At 40.0% G+C, this 19,139-nt stretch overlaps 1 protein-coding gene across 5 annotated transcripts in view; it reads left to right on the top strand.

Moving 5' to 3' along the window:
* DCLK2 (doublecortin like kinase 2) overlaps positions 1-17,903 on the top strand; it is a 96,055-nt gene extending 78,152 nt beyond the window's left edge. For 2 of the 5 annotated variants that reach the window (XR_001412922.1, XR_001412921.1), the window contains 8 exons: positions 1,626-1,772; positions 3,842-3,975; positions 7,461-7,538; positions 9,139-9,235; positions 10,890-10,970; positions 12,280-12,396; positions 13,414-13,496; positions 17,066-17,201. Coding sequence is in view for 3 of the 5 variants with exons in the window: in XM_014950013.1 (XP_014805499.1) it covers positions 1,626-1,772; positions 3,842-3,975; positions 7,461-7,538; positions 9,139-9,235; positions 10,890-10,970; positions 12,280-12,396; positions 17,066-17,260 (849 nt within the window). In the remaining 2 variants the exon portion in view is untranslated. Of the gene's footprint in view, positions 1-1,625; positions 1,773-3,841; positions 3,976-7,460; positions 7,539-9,138; positions 9,236-10,889; positions 10,971-12,279; positions 12,397-13,413; positions 13,497-14,421; positions 14,435-17,065 lie in introns of all 5 variants that reach the window. The other 3 variants (XM_014950013.1, XM_014950012.1, XM_014950014.1) reach the window with 2 other exon arrangements.
* The last annotated feature ends 1,236 nt before the right edge of the window (positions 17,904-19,139 follow it).

Raw genomic sequence — 19,139 nt, 5'->3', positions numbered from 1 at the left:
CATGCAAATACTCTTGTACTCTTGCATTAATGGCATTTGTGTCTCTTCATTCGTAATTAGACTATTTACACAGTTTTGAGGTAATTTTGCAATGTGCTCAGTCTCGAGAGGAGTGGATAGTGTTTTTTAGATCATGTTTACAATATGCGGGGGTAATAGTGATATGCATTTACTGACACAACACCTGCATTTATTTTACTAATGTCTTGGTTTAATAATTTGCTTTAAAGAAGCAAACTCTCTTTAATGAATTTATCTTTGTAGGCAATAGATCCAGTGAATAGTTTAAGCACAACTGATTATGGGTCTAGCAAAATTAAAACTCAAAACTCAAAAAATCTCATCTTGGCACACTTTACTTATAACAAACATTCCCTCACCTTATTTCCAGTCCACCAGAAAATAAATGCTGATTTCATGCACGTACAGAGGAAACACAAAGATGTTCGTTTTGCTGTCACCTCGTGAACTAAACACACAAGTTGCATCAAGTTTTACTCGTGCACTCTCACCTGTGTTCAGCACACACACAGCCACACTGCACATCAGCTTGATTGGTGTCGGATTCAAGTCATATACATATCATTATCATCACTTTTTATTTCTGCCTGAAACATTGTTAGATTCAAGAGTCCCCTCTAGAACGGTTGCCAGCCTGGGACACCTCTGAAGAAAGTCTGTAGTTGTTGATTTCACAATTTCTGCAGCCTACTGTCCCATTTCTTGTCTTTCTAGAAGTTATTTTTACATAGTAGAGACTTTTTTGGTTTTAAGACAATTTTATTTTTTAAAAAATATTTTAATACACCACTATCGTGGCCTGTATTTCCCGAATTGCTGCTGGTTTTCCATGTGTGTTGAAATGCTTGGAATGCCACCCACAGCTCAGACAGATCGCTCCTACGGATGTATCCAGGGAAACCATCACAGAGACACCCACATCATTTGTTGCAAGGACTGGAAATGCTGCCCCAGTAACTGCCTTACGTGGTGTTGTGTATTCCACGAGGAGTAGGGCAGCTGTAATGGGAGGCTGCAGTTCAGAAATCACCTGCAGGTGCTGCATTTTGGTGTATCATAGAATCATGTAGATGGGAAAATATCATTGTTATGTTATTTGTTCTCTTCAGCTACATTTATTTGATATTTCTGCAATATCTACAGAAATTCCAAATTGCAGGTCGCTACAATTGCTGAATATTTGCTACGTTAAGCTTTTTATTATTGGGCTAATTCATATTACCTTAGGCTTTATTCAAAGTTAGGGATGGTTTTTGCTACACGGTATTTTATTGATCAGATGAAGGAAAAGGAAACCGTATGCCTGTACCTGTAGGTAATGTAAACGGGTGATCAAAGGTAGGAAGATCAATAGAATGAAATCAAAACAGAGAACAGCTGTGATTTGCCCAAACTCAGACACCAGCAGCCTGGAGTAGAGTTGAGAATTTAATGGAGATGACCCAAGTCTCAGTCTAGTATCGTGGTGATCTTTCTGCAAAATGTTTGTTTTTACTGTTTAACAGACATTTGAGCGTGTGTTTTGTAAAGGAAGATTTTACGTGGCGTTTTTACACAATGTGTAATCTTATCTTAATAGATCTTATTATCTTTCCATTGCTTAGGGAGGAGATCTCTTCGATGCTATCACTTCTTCTACAAAGTACACCGAGCGAGACGGGAGCGCGATGGTCTACAATCTGGCCAGTGCACTCAAATACCTTCATGGTCTCAACATCGTGCACAGAGACATCAAGCCAGAAAATCTCCTGGTACGTCCCACTTATTTTCTAATATTTTTTTCTGACTTTGTTTCTCATTAGTGCAAATGCTCGTGTATAAATGTCAAGGAGCTGAGCAGAGAAGAGCAGGAATGCTAATTTAGGATAAGTATGTATGAAATAAATCTTCTGCCATGAGGTAGCAATCACCATAACCCAAATGAGCTGCGCTCAAACCCCTCCTTAGACCTATCTTTATTTACATTTTGATTGGCTGCCACGTGGGTAAGCAGGAGCATTGTCTTATAAAACAATGAATTTTAAAACTATGCGGATGAATTATTTATTACAGTTTGGGAGAAAAGGTGGGCCGAGTGCCATTTCTTTGAATGATCATACGGTTATCTCAAGGAAATTTTATTTTTTTCTTTCACTGGCGTAGTAGGAACATCTTTCTGGTGATTTACCAGCGTTCCAGCCACGAGTTAACTCTGTACCACCTACATTTATTTAGTGCTGGGGGACTGACTACTTCTGTTTTCAGCAGAGGCATAAAATAACCGTGCTGACAAGGATTGCTGTGAGGTCTGCGTTGGGAACTGCTCAGGGTACAGAGTATCCCAGACCAGATTTTCAACTATTACAAGGACAGGGCTATAAATTGAATATATTTTCCAGTTAATAATCAATTCTTTCCCAACTAATTCCACTGACAGTGCTTAGCAATCTAAATAAGCCCTCAAATAGATCAGATTGTTTAGCAGAAGGAAGGGAGGTGGTGCTTCTGGAAAATGTAGTCACAGCAACGTGGCACTTAAGAGTAAGAAAATGAAGGTGGAAGTCTCCCTTATTATCAGTGCATCTTCAAACACAGGCAGTCCAAAGAAATTCTAAGCTCTGGTTAGTGACTGAATTGGTTATAAATAGGCACAAATGTCCTTTCTGCCTAGAAATCCCAAAGAGATTACTCAACAGATGCAAATCTTTTTTGCTGTGATTGACAGAGGCAGAATGTTAAGATGACCTACTGGTACTGAATGTAAATGCAAATAATTCTCATCAATTGCTACCCATAATTGCAAGTAGTTAGTTCTTTCACACAGGGTCACCCAGCTGTCTCAATTACATTCTCTTTACCAGTCGTGGATTTAAAAATACAAACTCCAAGAGTAATAGCAGATATTCTTCTTGATATAACACCTTCATATGTTTCTATTAATTAGATGAATTGCACAGGGGAATGGGGGAAGATATTGTGGCCTTTGCAGTTGTTTGAGGAAACAAAATAAATTCGGCTATTCTGGGGATTCCGGAGTCCTACGTTCTAGAAACTAGATCCCATTGAAATCATGTTAATGTAAAAATTTTGCTTTAAGAACAAAGTGAAGATTAATTTATTAGGGGTATTTCCTTTGCTGGTTTGATTTGGTTCTGATAGAGCTGTTGTATAACACTTTTCTTTCTATTAAAATGGAGCTGCTTTCACCAACAAAATGACCCAGAGCAAGATGTGCTAAATTCTTCTTGGGACTTTTGGTAAGATGCACTGGGGTCTGCACAGACACCAAAACACTCCTCAGTCAGCCTTCTCACTCCTGTGCTGAACTTACCTGGATTAAGCTCGGTAAGATGCACTGGGGTCTGCACAGACACCGAAACACTCCTCAGTCAGCCTTCTCACTGCTGAACTTACCTGGATTAAGCTTAGGGGAGACATTTGCCTATGAAACATCCAATATGCTAAGTTTAGTGAGAGATCTCATTGCAGCTGCAAATCCCATATTAAACTGTAGGTGCCAATCAAATGGAAGTACAGAATTATATTTTTCTTAATATCTTTAAAACTCGCAGCGTTCCAGGATTGGGTTTTCTTCTCCCACCTCTGGTTGCTTGAGGCTCTATCATGGTCTGACCTACATAGTTGGCTGACAGCTCCACTGAACACCACTGGCTCCAGCCATGCTCATACCATTCTTCTCTTCTTTCCCTACAGGGCTGGGGAAGTTCCCTCTTTTTTTCCTATCTTCTTGATTAATGTGGTCCAAACAAATTAAAGGCTTTAAAAAAAAAAAAAAGCAGATGTTCTCCTCCTCATTCTGTTTTAATTTTGCCGATTCTAGGTATGTGAATATCCAGATGGAACCAAGTCTTTGAAGCTGGGAGACTTCGGGCTGGCAACTGTGGTGGAAGGACCTTTATACACGGTCTGTGGGACACCCACCTACGTGGCTCCAGAAATCATTGCAGAGACAGGGTGAGGATGAGTGGCCAAGACACAGGTCTTGTCACCAGCTGGTTTTGGCAGGTAGCTCTCCACTGTTGTAAGAACTGGAATCTTCTAATGGGATGGTCCTCCATCTTTATGTAGCCTGTGAGAAAACTGCATCAAGCAGTTCCTCAGGCCAGTTTCCTTCCTCACCTGCTCCCAGGACTCACCTTTGCCGTGGCAGCTGCTTGGGGAAAAACAGACAAGAAAAAAGCAGTGTTCATGTTAGAATAACTTCTATTGGAAGAGACCCCAGAGGTCACCAGTCTCAACCTGTTCTCAGGGCAGGTCTAATTAGATCGTGTTGATTCAAGTGACCTTGTTTGGGTGACACATGCTATTTGATAAACTGTTGGCTTAATTAAACAACCCCGTTTTTCTGTATTTAACAGGTGGTTGCATGAATATAAAATAATTCTGTGAAATGATAGAATTTCACCAGTCTTTCCTTTCAGACCTCTGCTCCATCCTAGCTGACTCTTGCCATGGCTGTGACCGTTCTGAACTTGGCCTTCCCAATGGAGGGATGTTTGTTGTGTTGTTTCAAGCATCATTCAGTGCATTTGTTGTATCAAGGAATATTTCACAGCTGCAGCAAGCTCGAACATCAAAGGGCCCTTCATTTCCATGGTTTAGATTTTTTGACAAATAGAATCTACTGGATAGAAAAGGATAGGAAAGACGCCCTCTCTCTGACCTCTAGTGTTTTAATTTCTGTGCTTTAAAGGAAAGGTGCAGTTCTTTTTCCCTGTGTTACTCACTCAAGAGGCTGGAGAATTGGTGTCTTTCCTGTTGCTTAGCAACACACGATAACCTTAGAGATAGTTCCTCCAATGTGGGGACTGAGAAAGCACATCCTTGTCTTTTAGCATTTAGTGAGTCTGGGTTGGGAAACCTGGGTACTGAATTGAATCTGAGTATATTCAGAAGACCCTGGAGACTCTTGAGGCTTCTGAAGGAGCTAAAAAGGAAAGGAAAAAAAAGAGAGAAAAATGATGTTATCACAGTTTCCTAAAGACTGTGAATGACCCTAAGTAAAATGATGCTTAGGTACAAAATGCATTCCACAGATACTCAATATATATTCGTGTAATCAATTGTTTGATTGGGATGAGTTGTTTTTTTTTAACAGAGGCAGAATGTTAAGATGACCTACTGGTACTGAATGTAAATGCAAATAATTCTCATCAATTGCTACCCATAATTGCAAGTAGTTAGTTCTTTCACACAGGGTCACCCAGCTGTCTCAATTACATTCTCTTTACCAGTCGTGGATTTAAAAATACAAACTCCAAGAGTAATAGCAGATATTCTTCTTGATATAACACCTTCATATGTTTCTATTAATTAGATGAATTGCACAGGGGAATGGGGGAAGATATTGTGGCCTTTGCAGTTGTTTGAGGAAACAAAATAAATTCGGCTATTCTGGGGATTCCGGAGTCCTACGTTCTAGAAACTAGATCCCATTGAAATCATGTTAATGTAAAAATTTTGCTTTAAGAACAAAGCAAAGATTAATTTATTAGGGGTATTTCCTTTGCTGGTTTGATTTGGTTCTGATAGAGCTGTTGTATAACACTTTTCTTTCTATTAAAATGGAGCTGCTTTCACCAACAAAATGACCCAGAGCAAGATGTGCTAAATTCTTCTTGGGACTTTTGGTAAGATGCACTGGGGTCTGCACAGACACCGAAACACTCCTCAGTCAGCCTTCTCACTGCTGAACTTACCTGGATTAAGCTTAGGGGAGACATTTGCCTATGAAACATCCAATATGCTAAGTTTAGTGAGAGATCTCATTGCAGCTGCAAATCCCATATTAAACTGTAGGTGCCAATCAAATGGAAGTACAGAATTATATTTTTCTTAATATCTTTAAAACTCGCAGCGTTCCAGGATTGGGTTTTCTTCTCCCACCTCTGGTTGCTTGAGGCTCTATCATGGTCTGACCTACATAGTTGGCTGACAGCTCCACTGAACACCACTGGCTCCAGCCATGCTCATACCATTCTTCTCTTCTTTCCCTACAGGGCTGGGGAAGTTCCCTCTTTTTTCCTATCTTCTTGATGTGATGATTATTATTTTCCAAACCAATTACAGGATTTAAAAAAAAAAAGAGTTCTCCTCCTCATTCTGTTTTAATTTTGCCGATTTTAGGTATGTGAATATCCAGATGGAACCAAGTCTTTGAAGCTGGGAGACTTCGGGCTGGCAACTGTGGTGGAAGGACCTTTATACACGGTCTGCGGGACACCCACCTACGTGGCTCCAGAAATCATTGCAGAGACAGGGTGAGGATGAGTGGCCAAGACACAGGTCTTGTCACCAGCTGGTTTTGGCAGGTAGCTCTCCACTGTTGTAAGAACTGGAATCTTCTAATGGGATGGTCCTCCATCTTTATGTAGCCTGTGAGAAAACTGCATCAAGCAGTTCCTCAGGCCAGTTTCCTTCCTCACCTGCTCCCAGGACTCACCTTTGCCGTGGCAGCTGCTTGGGGAAAAACAGACAAGAAAAAAGCAGTGTTCATGTTAGAATAACTTCTATTGGAAGAGACCCCAGAGGTCACCAGTCTCAACCTGTTCTCAGGGCAGGTCTAATTAGATCGTGTTGATTCAAGTGACCTTGTTTGGGTGACACATGCTATTTGATAAACTGTTGGCTTAATTAAACAACCCTGTTTTTCTGTATTTAACAGGTGGTTGCATGAATATAAAATAATTCTGTGAAATGATAGAATTTCACCAGTCTTTCCTTTCAGACCTCTGCTCCATCCTAGCTGACTCTTGCCATGGCTGTGACCGTTCTGAACTTGGCCTTCCCAATGGAGGGATGTTTGTTGTGTTGTTTCAAGCATCATTCAGTGCATTTGTTGTATCAAGGAATATTTCACAGCTGCAGCAAGCTCGAACATCAAAGGGCCCTTCATTTCCATGGTTTAGATTTTTTGACAAATAGAATCTACTGGATAGAAAAGGATAGGAAAGACGCCCTCTCTCTGACCTCTAGTGTTTTAATTTCTGTGCTTTAAAGGAAAGGTGCAGTTCTTTTTCCCTGTGTTACTCACTCAAGAGGCTGGAGAATTGGTGTCTTTCCTGTTGCTTAGCAACACACGATAACCTTAGAGATAGTTCCTCCAATGTGGGGACTGAGAAAGCACATCCTTGTCTTTTAGCATTTAGTGAGTCTGGGTTGGGAAACCTGGGTACTGAATTGAATCTGAGTATATTCAGAAGACCCTGGAGACTCTTGAGGCTTCTGAAGGAGCTTAAAAAAAAAAAAAAGGAAAAAAAAGAGAGAAAAATGATGTTATCACAGTTTCCTAAAGACTGTGAATGATGCTAAGTAAAATGATGCTTAGGTACAAAATGCATTCCACAGATACTCAATATATATTCGTGTAATCAATTGTTTGATTGGGATGAGTTGTTTTTTTTTAACCCAACACAAGTAACACAGTCTTGTTTTCTCAGATATGGCTTGAAGGTGGACATTTGGGCTGCAGGTGTGATCACATACATACTGTTATGTGGATTCCCTCCTTTCCGCAGGTGAGTTTCCCTGCATGTCAAAGGGGAAAAAAACAGTAAAAAAACCCAAGTTCTTTATAAGCAAGTCTTATTTATCTCCCTGAAGGCGGCATTTTGGGGAAAAAAAAATGATTAGATTGATGCGTTTTCTTTACATTTTTATTCTCTTTCACTTGTCCTTCTTGTCAGGCTTTGGGATCGATTTTATTTCCTTATTTTTCTGAGGCAGGGGCTGGTTTCCTGCCGTGAGCAGGGATCATTAGTGGTGTGTGAGGGCATCATTTCTATCCCTTTTGTCTGCGCTGTGTGTCCCAGCCCGGTGAGCGGCCCTGCCTTGCCCTCTGCTGTTTCTGGCTGCACACAGCAGCTCCCTTCTGCTTTCCAGTTTGTGGTGTGAAGGTCAATGGTAAAACGAGTGCTCAAGTTGCATTTTGAACCTTCTTTTAATCTGGAGAACCATCCTACGGGCAGTGGGGTTGGCAAACATGATTCTTGCTCCTCGAGGTCACAACACGTATGAGTTCTGCTAAAAATCAAAGGGATACGCTTCGTGCCCCAGCAGTTTTTTGGCCAGAGAATGAGACAGAATTAGCACATTTTAATAAGGAATGCTCCTTTTAACTTACAAGAGGAGAATATAACTTCGTGCACAGCCTGTTTTTCCATTTTTGCAGCAAAACGCTGAGTTTTTAATTAAAAATCATCAGACTGAATATTTTGCAAAGAATACAATATAAAAAATTGTCAGTGGAATAATCACCTTTCAGTTCAGGTATTTAGTTTTTGCATGCGGGTAGTTCATGTTTAAAACTGAAAACGTGTTTTGAAAGATGTATTAAACAAACAAAGGGCAATTGCTTTAGATAGTTTGGAGGTTGAGCATGGCCATACTGTGCTATTAGAATTAGCTATTAACCAAGCTTGATAAATATTTATTGCAATAACAACCCAGGAGGCAAAGTGTTCATTGCAGAAGTAGGCTGGGTGGATGTTGACAGTGGCCAGGGCCAGCAGAGGTTAAAAACCAAAAAACTTGCTGCCATTGATCCCTGAATATTCATGATACCGTGGTTTTGACACAAAACTACTTACCCTTTCGATATCTGTAATCTGCCAATACTCAGTAAACTAAATGCATCACGTGTTTTCCATACATCCTGTTTGGATTTTGGAAATTCTCCTGTTGTGATAGACTAACAGAAGAGACTTATTTCACCCCATTTAGTAAACTAAATGCATCACGTGTTTTCCATATGTCCTGTTTGGATTTTGGAAATTCTCCCGTTGTGATAGTTTAACAGAAGAGACTTATTTCACTCCATTTCCCCCCCTTGTCATACGCTTTCTGTAGCAGGTCCTTTACAACTAGAATGGCAAGTGACTTATTTTTTAATCACCTTTCCTGTTCCTGTGTGTTAGCCATGCAGTCTCTATGCCAGTGGAACTCTTTTCACCTCAATATATCAGTTTTTTTCACCTCCATATATTAGTTTTTCTGTTCTCATCATTCCTTATTATGCATTTATAGCACTTGATAATTTCTGTTCCATCCCCAAGTTAAAAATTCACGCGACAAATTCACTTCCTTCTCGTGACCTTTTTCATTTCTGCTGCTCTACAGTGAAAACAACCTTCAGGAAGACCTCTTTGACCAGATACTTGTTGGGAAGCTGGAATTTCCATCGCCCTACTGGGATAACATCACTGATTCAGCAAAGGTACTGATTTTTTTTCCTCAAATCTGAACTAGTTCTCTGCCAAGCCACCGGAGACTGCTCTGTTGGGAAGGCAGGAGATTCAGAACAGACTCTCAGCCCTCTCAACCCCATGTTGATTGAATGAGGTTGTCATCATTTGTTCCTCTTTCACTTGAGCTAGTTATTAGAACTTCTCAGGAGGTGCAGCCAGCCTGATCTGCCATTGCTGATAGTTCTTGTGTTACCATCACCATTTGTGTTTAAAATTATTGGGCCTGTAGGATAAAGTTTCCAACTTTTAAGCCCCACTTCTCAAGATCATTCAGTAACGTGCTCTGAATGCTATTCAAGGACTCTCATTAGTAAGTGGAGATTATTTGTTAGCCAGCCAATGAGAAGTTGCATTTTTTCTGCATTTCCCAATGGCTATTTATCCATTTGCCAACATTTCCTCAGCTCCAGCCAACCCACACTCTTCCAGAATGCATTTTGAACAAACAAGGCCCTCAATCTTGGTATTAAAGGTGACCTTTCACTTAAGACTTAGCCTAAAGAACAGGTTGGGAAACCTCTCAGATAGGTATGTCATTATCTCCTTGGAGAGGCCATTTCCCAAAACTGAAGTGATGAACAATCTCTTTGAAATACTCGTGATAAGAAGAAGACAACTGACAATTTGGAGGCTATAAAAGGGTTTTTTGAAGGGGAAATTTGAGCTGTTCATTTGTGAGGGAAATAGATTTGTCTTAAAAGGCTTGTAGAATCAGAAGTGACAGCAGTAAACTAGTTGTTAGTTGCGTAAGAAGAAACTTGACTGAAAAAACAACCGAAGAAAGTTGGTTTAGATTTTTTGTTTAATTTTATTTTACTGACTGCTTTGTATCAATGACCTCTTAAGGCTTATCATATCTGTAGGCACTGTTAATGGAAGGGCCATAGATTTGATAAAGCTGCAGACATCTGCTCTAGTGCCCCTAAAGCATGGTCAAAGCCACAATACCAAATACCTTGGGATTCACCATATAATTAGTAGAATTAAGCGTTCTTCTCTTTGTGCTATACCAGGTAACCCTTAGCTGATGAAATGAGTTCAATGTCTTTTTATTCTTCGGGAGCAACACAGACCAGAACATAGTTTTCAAATACTTTCAGCAGTTTCTTGAATCTCAGATGCAGTTTGTTGCCTCTGATTTGTGCTCTTTAGGTTCTGTGCCCGCTCACTGCCCACAGAGGAGCTCACCTGCCCCAGGTTTATTTTCATTCTGGCCACCTACATGAATACATAGAGAACAAACTGGAACATTCTAGCTGATTTTTTTTAACTTTTCACCTGGTTTCAAAAGACTTGGCGAAACATGAATACGATAAGAAAGTTGGTAGGAAATATGCTGTGCAGCATCCTCTTAAACCTGAAGGGCAAAGTTTTTGTTCCCCTAAAGTCACACTGGAATGGCTGGTTCTGCTATGAGTGCAAGCTGTTGCTTTTTACCCAGGTAGCACAAAAATTGCACTGAGAAAAACCTGGTGCAAGAGTATTTTCTATTGTAATATCCTTACCCGCTCTCCTCAGGTAGCACAAAAATTGCACTGAGAAAAACTTGGTGCAAGAGTATTTTCTATTTGTAATATTCTTACCTACTCTCCTCAAATTTTTTATTTATTTTTTTAACTGAAGGAGTTAATTAGCCTGATGCTACACGTGAATGCTGAAGCCCGATATACAGCAGCACAGATCCTAAGCCATCCCTGGGTGTCAGTGAGTAAAGTACATTTTACTTCTCTCTAATTTGATATTAAATCTGTAAATCTAACCATGAAAGTGTACTTTTCAACAAAAGCAATACACTCCTACTATGCCCATTTCTGTTTATTGAACCACTGGTCCAATTTCTACTTCAAAAGAGAACAGCAAGAGTCTGAAGGTAGCTCTGAGAGCCCCCTTGGCTTCTGCGCTCTGGAAGGACAGAGGGTGACACTGACTGTGACTAGAAGGTGCTGGGGGTTGCTATAACCCTGCCTGAACATCTTTTGGGCATCTTTTTTGTTATTTCACATTCAACCTAGAAAACAGTCATCTCAAAAACGTGCCTTGGAAGCACTGCTGTGCACAGTGGTGTCTTGCTTGCTGCAGTGCCCCTTGAAGTGTGATCTCCCGTGTCTTGAAGCACTTCAAGCTTCCTAAGAGCCATAAAATTAGCAAATAAAATACCTAATTTAACATATGCACTAAGCTGATGGCTGCTGGGTCCTTCATCTTTTGGGGAAGCAGCAATGGGGAACATTCATATCATTATTAATAAATATTAGTTTAAAAATTAGCAAATAAAATACCTAATTTAACATATGCACTAAGCTGATGGCTGCTGGGTCCTTCATCTTTTGGGGAAGCAGCAATGGGGAACACCAAAGGGCATTACTTATTGATTTAAAATCAGTTCATTATTAATAAATACTAGATTTACATATCAGTGTTTATTTCCACACCCATTTTAAAAGAGATCTGAATATGATCTATGACTGAATATGATCTATGGAGTTCCCTCAGACAAGAGAAAACAATTATAATGTTTTCTCTTAGCATGTCTACACATTTCAAATGCTCTTTTCAAATGTGTTCGTGGTACTGTGTAATGTTTTCACACTTAGGATGTGATGGACCATTTAAAATGCTGATTTGAAGGAAAGCCAAATGACAAAGCTGCTTTTCAGCATTATTTCAAGCATATTACTTTTAACATGCTTGAATCAAACTTGCGGCCGATAATTATGGGACAATTATGGGATGCAGCATCACGTGGCATTTTAAGAAACCCAACTTCATAGGTCAAACAGTGGTTGCTATGTTCTTTTCCTCTGTAATTTTGTCTTAGTGTGTTTGAACTATATCTCCTGTAGCAGAGTGCATTCACTTTTGGGCTGCCTCTCCAAACACTTACTTCACATTAAAAAGAAGAAAGTACCTGATGATAATAGAAAACTTCTCTTTTACTCAGTTACATTCAAACATACTTTTGTTGTTGTTTTTTTCTTTCCCTAACTCGGATATTGTGTTTATTTTTATACAGGATGATGCTTCCCAGGAGAATAATATGCAAGCTGAAGTAACAGGTAAACTGAAGCAGCACTTTAATAACACCCTACCCAAGCAAAATAACACATCTGCTGGGGTTTCTGTCATCATGGTAAGAGAAATGAACGTTTTTATACATTGATATTACACTTTGCATAGTTTCCTAACACTGCTCTACGAGCACGTGGGGTGCAAGAATAGCAAAAGCTAGAATAGTTGTCTAATTCTAGTCTTTACTTCTGTGTAGTGTGGATTGTCTCACCATCGCTTGAGAGCAACTGAATCTATCACAGCCTGCTACCCAAGCTATACAAACAGGCTTTCAAACCAAAACGTGTAAACACCAAGTAGCTGTATGTTGAAATTAAGCTTATTAATGATTTGAAATCTTTCATTATAAAAACTGTGATTTTTTTTTTGTCATACTGACCACCTAGTTAGTTAAGTGGGCTCTTCCCATCTGCCTGACCAAGTATTGCTGGATCTTCAGCACACTCTTGCCAGGAGACAAGACTCCATTTCAGAAACTTCCTTCCTAGTATCCAATGTTTACCACGTTAATTTTGTCCCAATTTAACCACCGCTGTGTTTTTTCTGTTCCCCAGTGGGGAGCTTCCTTCAAAGCTCCTACAAAGTTCCTACAAAGGAACCCTGATGACCTAGAGCTGAGCTCACACAAACAGGAATTCCAGAAGGCAGAGGTGTGAATCATGGTAGAAGAAATGGAGGTTACTCTAATGAGTACTCCTAATTGGCCAGTCACTTTTGCAGAGAATATAGAGATTGGACTGCCATTCTCTTCTTATTGTGGTCCATTTTATCAAATGCAAGGATGGACACTGCACACAAAGAGGATCTTTAGTTACGAAAAGAAAAATAAAACCATCTCTGGTAGTACCATAACAGTGATTTCCACCCCCACACCTCCCCATTAGTATTAATTACCCTCAAAGTCCAGCCCACTTATGCTATCGAAGAATAGTTTGAATCCTCTGGAAGTAGGTACATTTAAATAATGTTTCTGCATACATAGATGGCCAAAGATTTAAATGTAGGAATAGTGGTAACATAAAATAAAGTCAGAAAATAGATTTCAGGTTCATACTGTTGTCTGCGTTTCATTTGACAGTTTGACTTGACAGTTTGAGAGGGACTTCAGAGCTTCCTTCTTTATACTGTTGAGACTATGGATAAGCCTGAAGCTGAAAACTGGTATCAAATGTACTATATATGTAATAAGAGCAATTTTAATTCTAACTCTCAGCCCCTCTCCAACTTGCATGCCACTTCAGCCTGTCTCAGATCTGACACAGCATAGCTTCTGCCTTCCTGTCAGCGTGGGTTTGTTCTGATGCTGTTACCTACTGACCTTCCTTCAGCCAGGGAAGTAGACCTCATGAAAAGTTTTTAGTTTTGCCTTTTCCTGCCTTATTTCCTTCTAACAGGTATGGAAGGACTTAGTGCACAATTATTTATTTCTGAGCACAGGGAAAAGTAACTTCTTGTTCAAAACACTGTGATCTAATGAGAGTTGAGCCCTCAATTTGTTATTCTTGCCCTGGTTTATCTGGAGCATTGAAACTGTTATCTTCATATATTAAGGAGTTCTTCGCTTGTACTAGGCCTCGTTGCTTAAAACCCCTGGGATTCAGACAAGCAGAGTGTTGTAATTCTCATGTATTGCAGCTCATTGCTTTATCAGCCCACCCCCACGTGTAACGGAACCCCTTTTAGCATCACTTCATGCAAACATTGTCATCTGGCCAGTGCAGATAATACCATCATGTGGCAGATAAGTAAAACTGCACAAACCTACCCCAGTGCTCTCGCACAGGAGGCTCTGTCTGCCCCTAAAAGCATGTTGCTGTTAACTCATTATTGAGCAGATAAGTAAAACTGCACAAACCTACCCCAGTGCTCTCGCACAGGAGGCTCTGTCTGCCCCTAAAAGCATGTTGCTGTTAATTCATTACTGATTTCTTTTTTTTTTTTTTTTTAAATCAATTTCAAAATGTTCTGTAAATCTAAATTTGTTGCAATCGTGTTAGTTCTGCTTAAAGTAAGTCTAGTTTCTGTCCCTTGCTTCCTTCCTTTTTTTCCTCCTTTCCCAACGCCTGCATTGCTTTCCTCTGAGTAGGTCCAAGGCAATGGTACGTACTAACTGCGATGCTGCCTTCTGCTGCACAAAAACTACATGGTCTCCATTTTTAACAAGAAGAAAGGAGAAATAACTCAGCCAGTCTGAAGTGGAAAAAGCTTGAACAGCCACACAAAAACAGTAGAGGAAATCTTTTAAACACTTATAAAAAAAATTTCTGTATTGTGATCTTGTTAAGCAAACACTGATATAACAGCTATTTTTTACTTCCTCAGACACATCTTGGTCTATTCCCTTGGGAGTCATTTTGAGTATGTGTGTATCTTATGATACCCAAAAGCAATTAGAAAAAGATAGGAATCCTATGAAGACAGAACCAAAGAACCCAAAACCACTGAAATAAGCATTAAAATAAAAACGTTAGTTGTCACTTCCGCCTTTATGGCAAAGAACCCAAAACCACTGAAATAAGCATTATCTCCATTTAAAATAAAAACGTTAGTTGTCACTTCAGCCTTTATGGTGTCACAAGGTAACAAGTCCTAAATTAATAAGAAACAGTCTTACTTAGCAACAGTAGAATTAAGCTTCCTCTTCCGTCTTAAAAACTACAAAAATCTTAAATTGCTCAGGCATTTCCTTGCACACTCCCTTTGCAAAGTCACTTGTTAGCAGAGTATTCAACTGTGTATTACTGAATTTTTTCCTTGTATCTCTATGCATGTAGACTAATATTGTAATTTGATTAAAAAAAAAACCCCACAAACCAAACCAAACCCCAACCCCAAAACACCTTGAATTTAAAATATTTAACCTTTTCTTCTAGGAACTGTTATACTCAGTATTTTGGTCTGAAAGAGCCTGGTGGGGGGCTAAGGGGTATGGTGAGGCTGCTTGCTGCCTCCTCTGCTGCAGCACACAACCACATCAGTGCACAAAATGGAATAGTTTCAGCAGGAGAGGCTGAGTGTGACAGATTCCAAAACGACCCTCCATCTCTATACCTGCAAATCCTGGAAGTCCTCTATTTGAAAAATCAGAGATATGAGTCCAGTTGTCTTTGCCAGGTAAAAGAGAAATGGGAGTTCAGGTACCCCATAATGAAATAAGTTTTTACTACCAACTATATGATAAGTTTAGAAAAAAGAGGCTAGGTACCTTACTTCTGCTGTCCTTGATGACTTTGATGCAGTAAACCACATCTGAAAAAAATACACATGCTAAATTTAACTTGTATCAGAAAATTATTTCAATATATAAACTACATATTTTGGTGAATAGTGAAAACTCCACTAAGAATACATAGAAATTTTCACATTAGTAGAGCAAGTCCTCATCAATCAAAGAAAGAAATTGCCAATTAAGAGGTAGAGCACCTGACCTTATTTTTACAATTAGGACAGCCCACTCAAAATATGAAATTCCCCATGATGCATAATGCTTCCACATACAGGGGGTGCCAGGGAGGTGACACATGGATTTGTGCTCTGCTCCTGGGTTCGAGTGTCACACACCTGTGGGTACCACAGAAAGGCCAAGCTGGGTGTGACCAGAGTGAGTGTACCTTGCACCACTCTACACAACCAAGTCAACTACAAAGAACTTAATTAATCTGTATTAATTTATATCTGTATTACCACTGGTACTTGAAGATCTTCCATGAAATAAATAGTTTAAGCCAAGAAATACATGGATTTATAATGATCAGTATCAGCCTTCAAACTGTGAAACAAGACGGATCGTGCTATCCCTCCAAGTCTTAGGAAGCAATTTTGATCTCTATCTTTGACACAGGAACTAATAGATTTCCCTCTGGGTCACTTTAGATGTTCCACTAGCAATTAAACATTACACCATGGTTTAATATACCTTGCAGTATCCTTCAGAGGGTATGAACGTTGTTGGCTTCAGCAGATGACACACCACAACCCACCTACTGCACTAGAGTTCTTAGGTTTCACTCTAACTTGCTACTCTCTTCTCCAGTAAACTAATTTTTAAGTACAATATTCAGAAATTATGCATTTTTGCCCCTGTGTCAGTTCATAGCTCAGTTGCCTACTCTCAACAATAAGCAGAAAAGTAGACCCTTTTCTTTAAGACAGAAAAAAAATCATTAGGTTTTCACCTGTCATGTTCACTAACAGATACGTGGTTTGTTACAGAAAATGTAGTATTAAGTTTTCACTAAGCATCATGTGATTCCTCGTGCGTGCAGAAACACAGGTACAGGAATTTTGCTAACAGCTTGTATAGTATTAAGTTTTCACTAAGCATCATGTGATTCCTTGTGTGTGCAGAAACACAGGTACACAAATTTTGCTAATAGCTTGTGTGAGAAATTCCTGCCGTATCAGAAACCACTCATTTGATTTTTTTTTTTCCACATCAGACTTGCAAGTAAAAAAAAAAAAAAATTAAACTCACACCATCACGGCAAACACCTGTCTGGAAGATAACTTTTCCTTACATTTTTCAAAGTACTGCAAAATGCTACATAAAATTACCTATATATAGTATTCCTAATGTTATTTCTCCTTTTTTTCTGGCTCTAATGCATGCACTCCATGTCTTGTAGATCGTTGTTAAGCCTTGTTAAGCCTGAAGTTAAGACAAGGCTTTGATTTAACTCGCTCTCTCATACTTTGCCTTGGTTGTTTTTTTTTCCCCCGTTTGTTTTTAGAACACAGCTCTAGATAAAGAGAGTCAGATTTTCTGCAGCAAGCGCTGTCAGGACTCTGGTAGAGCTGGACTGGAGAACATTTCAGCAGTCCCTGCTGCAGCTGATGGTCCTCGTGTGGCTGGCTCCAAGCCCCTCTTCCCTCCTGCTGCTTCTGAGCCACCCCCAGCATCTCCTGGGGATCAGCCCGGTGTGTGAGACGGACAAAAAACAAACCCAAGGGCAGCTCCCTGTGCTCTCCTCCCATTTCTCTTCATTTCACCCCAAGACAGCCCCTCTGCAGTTTGGGTGCAGCCTCTCCTGGCAAGCCCCAGGCAGGCTCTGCCACAGGAGACTCATCTTCTCCTGGTGGGTGAGTGAACGTGCATTTCGAGTGCTCTTTGCCCTTGTCTGGAGAATAGCAGTAGGGGAAAGATTCCGGCAACTTTAGGTGATATTTTAAGTTATCTGTGTTAATTAACTGCATTTCACCCAGCTCTAAGTAGGAAGACTCATGGTGTAGCTAACCCTATTGTCATGTGAGCAGCAAGACGAGGAACCTGGCCTCACCTCGATGGGTGATGAGGATGCTCAGAAGCAGGAGAGGAAGGCAAGGGAAGAAAACCTGCATTCACCTGGTATTCCCAATGCCTCTCATTTTTAGCCAAGTTTCTACCGATCCTTGAAGAGGCAAATTTTCAGAAGAATTTTTTTTAGTGGACTAACTGTAAAATATCATGAGACAAACATTGGAGCTAGAAGGAAGGGTGGTTGTTTTTGCATCAAGTTTGTTACCTGATTTGCAGGCTACAGGGTAGTGTTTAGCTAATATGAATTTAAATAAAGTGACTTGGGATGTAAACACGAGCACTGGACATTTTATTTTTAACAAAGACTGGAGTCAAGGGAAGCCTTTTATTCTAGCCATTTTCTATCCAAGTGTCCCACCCACACCTTTCTCCAGGGTCAGACTACCTATTAGATAAAATAAAGATGACTTTGGACCTGTGAGCTCAGCTGGGACAACCAGCTGCCACCGATAAAATAAAGATGACTTTGGACCTGTGAAGAGAAAGCCTGCTGCATGTTAGCTCAGCTGGGACAACCAGCTGCCATCAAGAGCTCTGGGTCAGAGGCTTCTCAGTGCTATCTCCCTTCTCACCTGGTGCAGGCACTGGAAACAAGGATTGGGGAGCAGCTGTCCTTAATCTGCAGTCACAAGGTAGATGAGGTTTTATCTCCATCATCAGGCTTAGTTCAATATAGGATGTGTTCATTCAGCTTGTTCTTTTCCTTTGCTCCTTCTTACGAATTGGTCATAGTTCATTTTCTTTCTTAGCTATACTTTCTACTAGAATTGTAAAAGAAAGACCTGCAATAAAATTTCTTCATTAAAAAAAAGGACATTCATTTCATTGAGAACTCGGTGATTTTGTCAGTGAAAATGTCGCCTTATTCTCTCTGGAGAGACCAAACAGTTAGGTACCTACCAAAAAGATTTCATAAAATTAATCTGAGGGACATCAGGAAGAAATCTTTCACTGTGAGGGTGGTGAGAGCCTGGCCCAGGTTGCCCAGAGAAGCTGTGGCTGCCCCATCCCTGGAGGGGTTCAAGGCCTGGAGGGGTCTTGGAGTCAACCTGGGCTGGTGGGAGGTGTCCCTGCCCATGGAACAAGATGATCTTTAAGGTCCCTTCCCCATTTTATGAGTCTATGATTCCCATAACCTTTTAAAGTTCATTGCCTCCTATGGACAACATGGTCCCATAACCTTTTAAAGTTCATTGCCTCCTCTGGACAATATACATAATACATGACTGAACATGAGTGTTTTGCCTTTTGAAGAGGCAATTAAAGATCAAAAGGTGCCAGCTGATAACTTAAGGTCACGGTACAGCCAAAAGATGTACAGTACCTTGGCAAAAAAGAGTAGTAAAGGCAGGAAAACATAATATGTGTCTTAAACTATGGTAAAAAGGTTGGGGTACAACCAGTCATTGTGAATTAACTTTCTTACGGGTTCACTAGAGTGAATTCAAGATATTTGCAGAGTATGAGAATGGCCTTTATGTAAAATGATGTATAGGTGTATTTTGGTA

Source organism: Calidris pugnax, unplaced genomic scaffold, assembly GCF_001431845.1.
Source record: "Calidris pugnax isolate Ruff unplaced genomic scaffold, ASM143184v1 scaffold42, whole genome shotgun sequence".
NCBI lineage: Eukaryota > Metazoa > Chordata > Aves > Charadriiformes > Scolopacidae > Calidris > Calidris pugnax.
The sequence above is the reverse complement of the archived record's forward strand: the minus strand, read 5'-3'. Positions and strand labels throughout refer to the sequence as shown.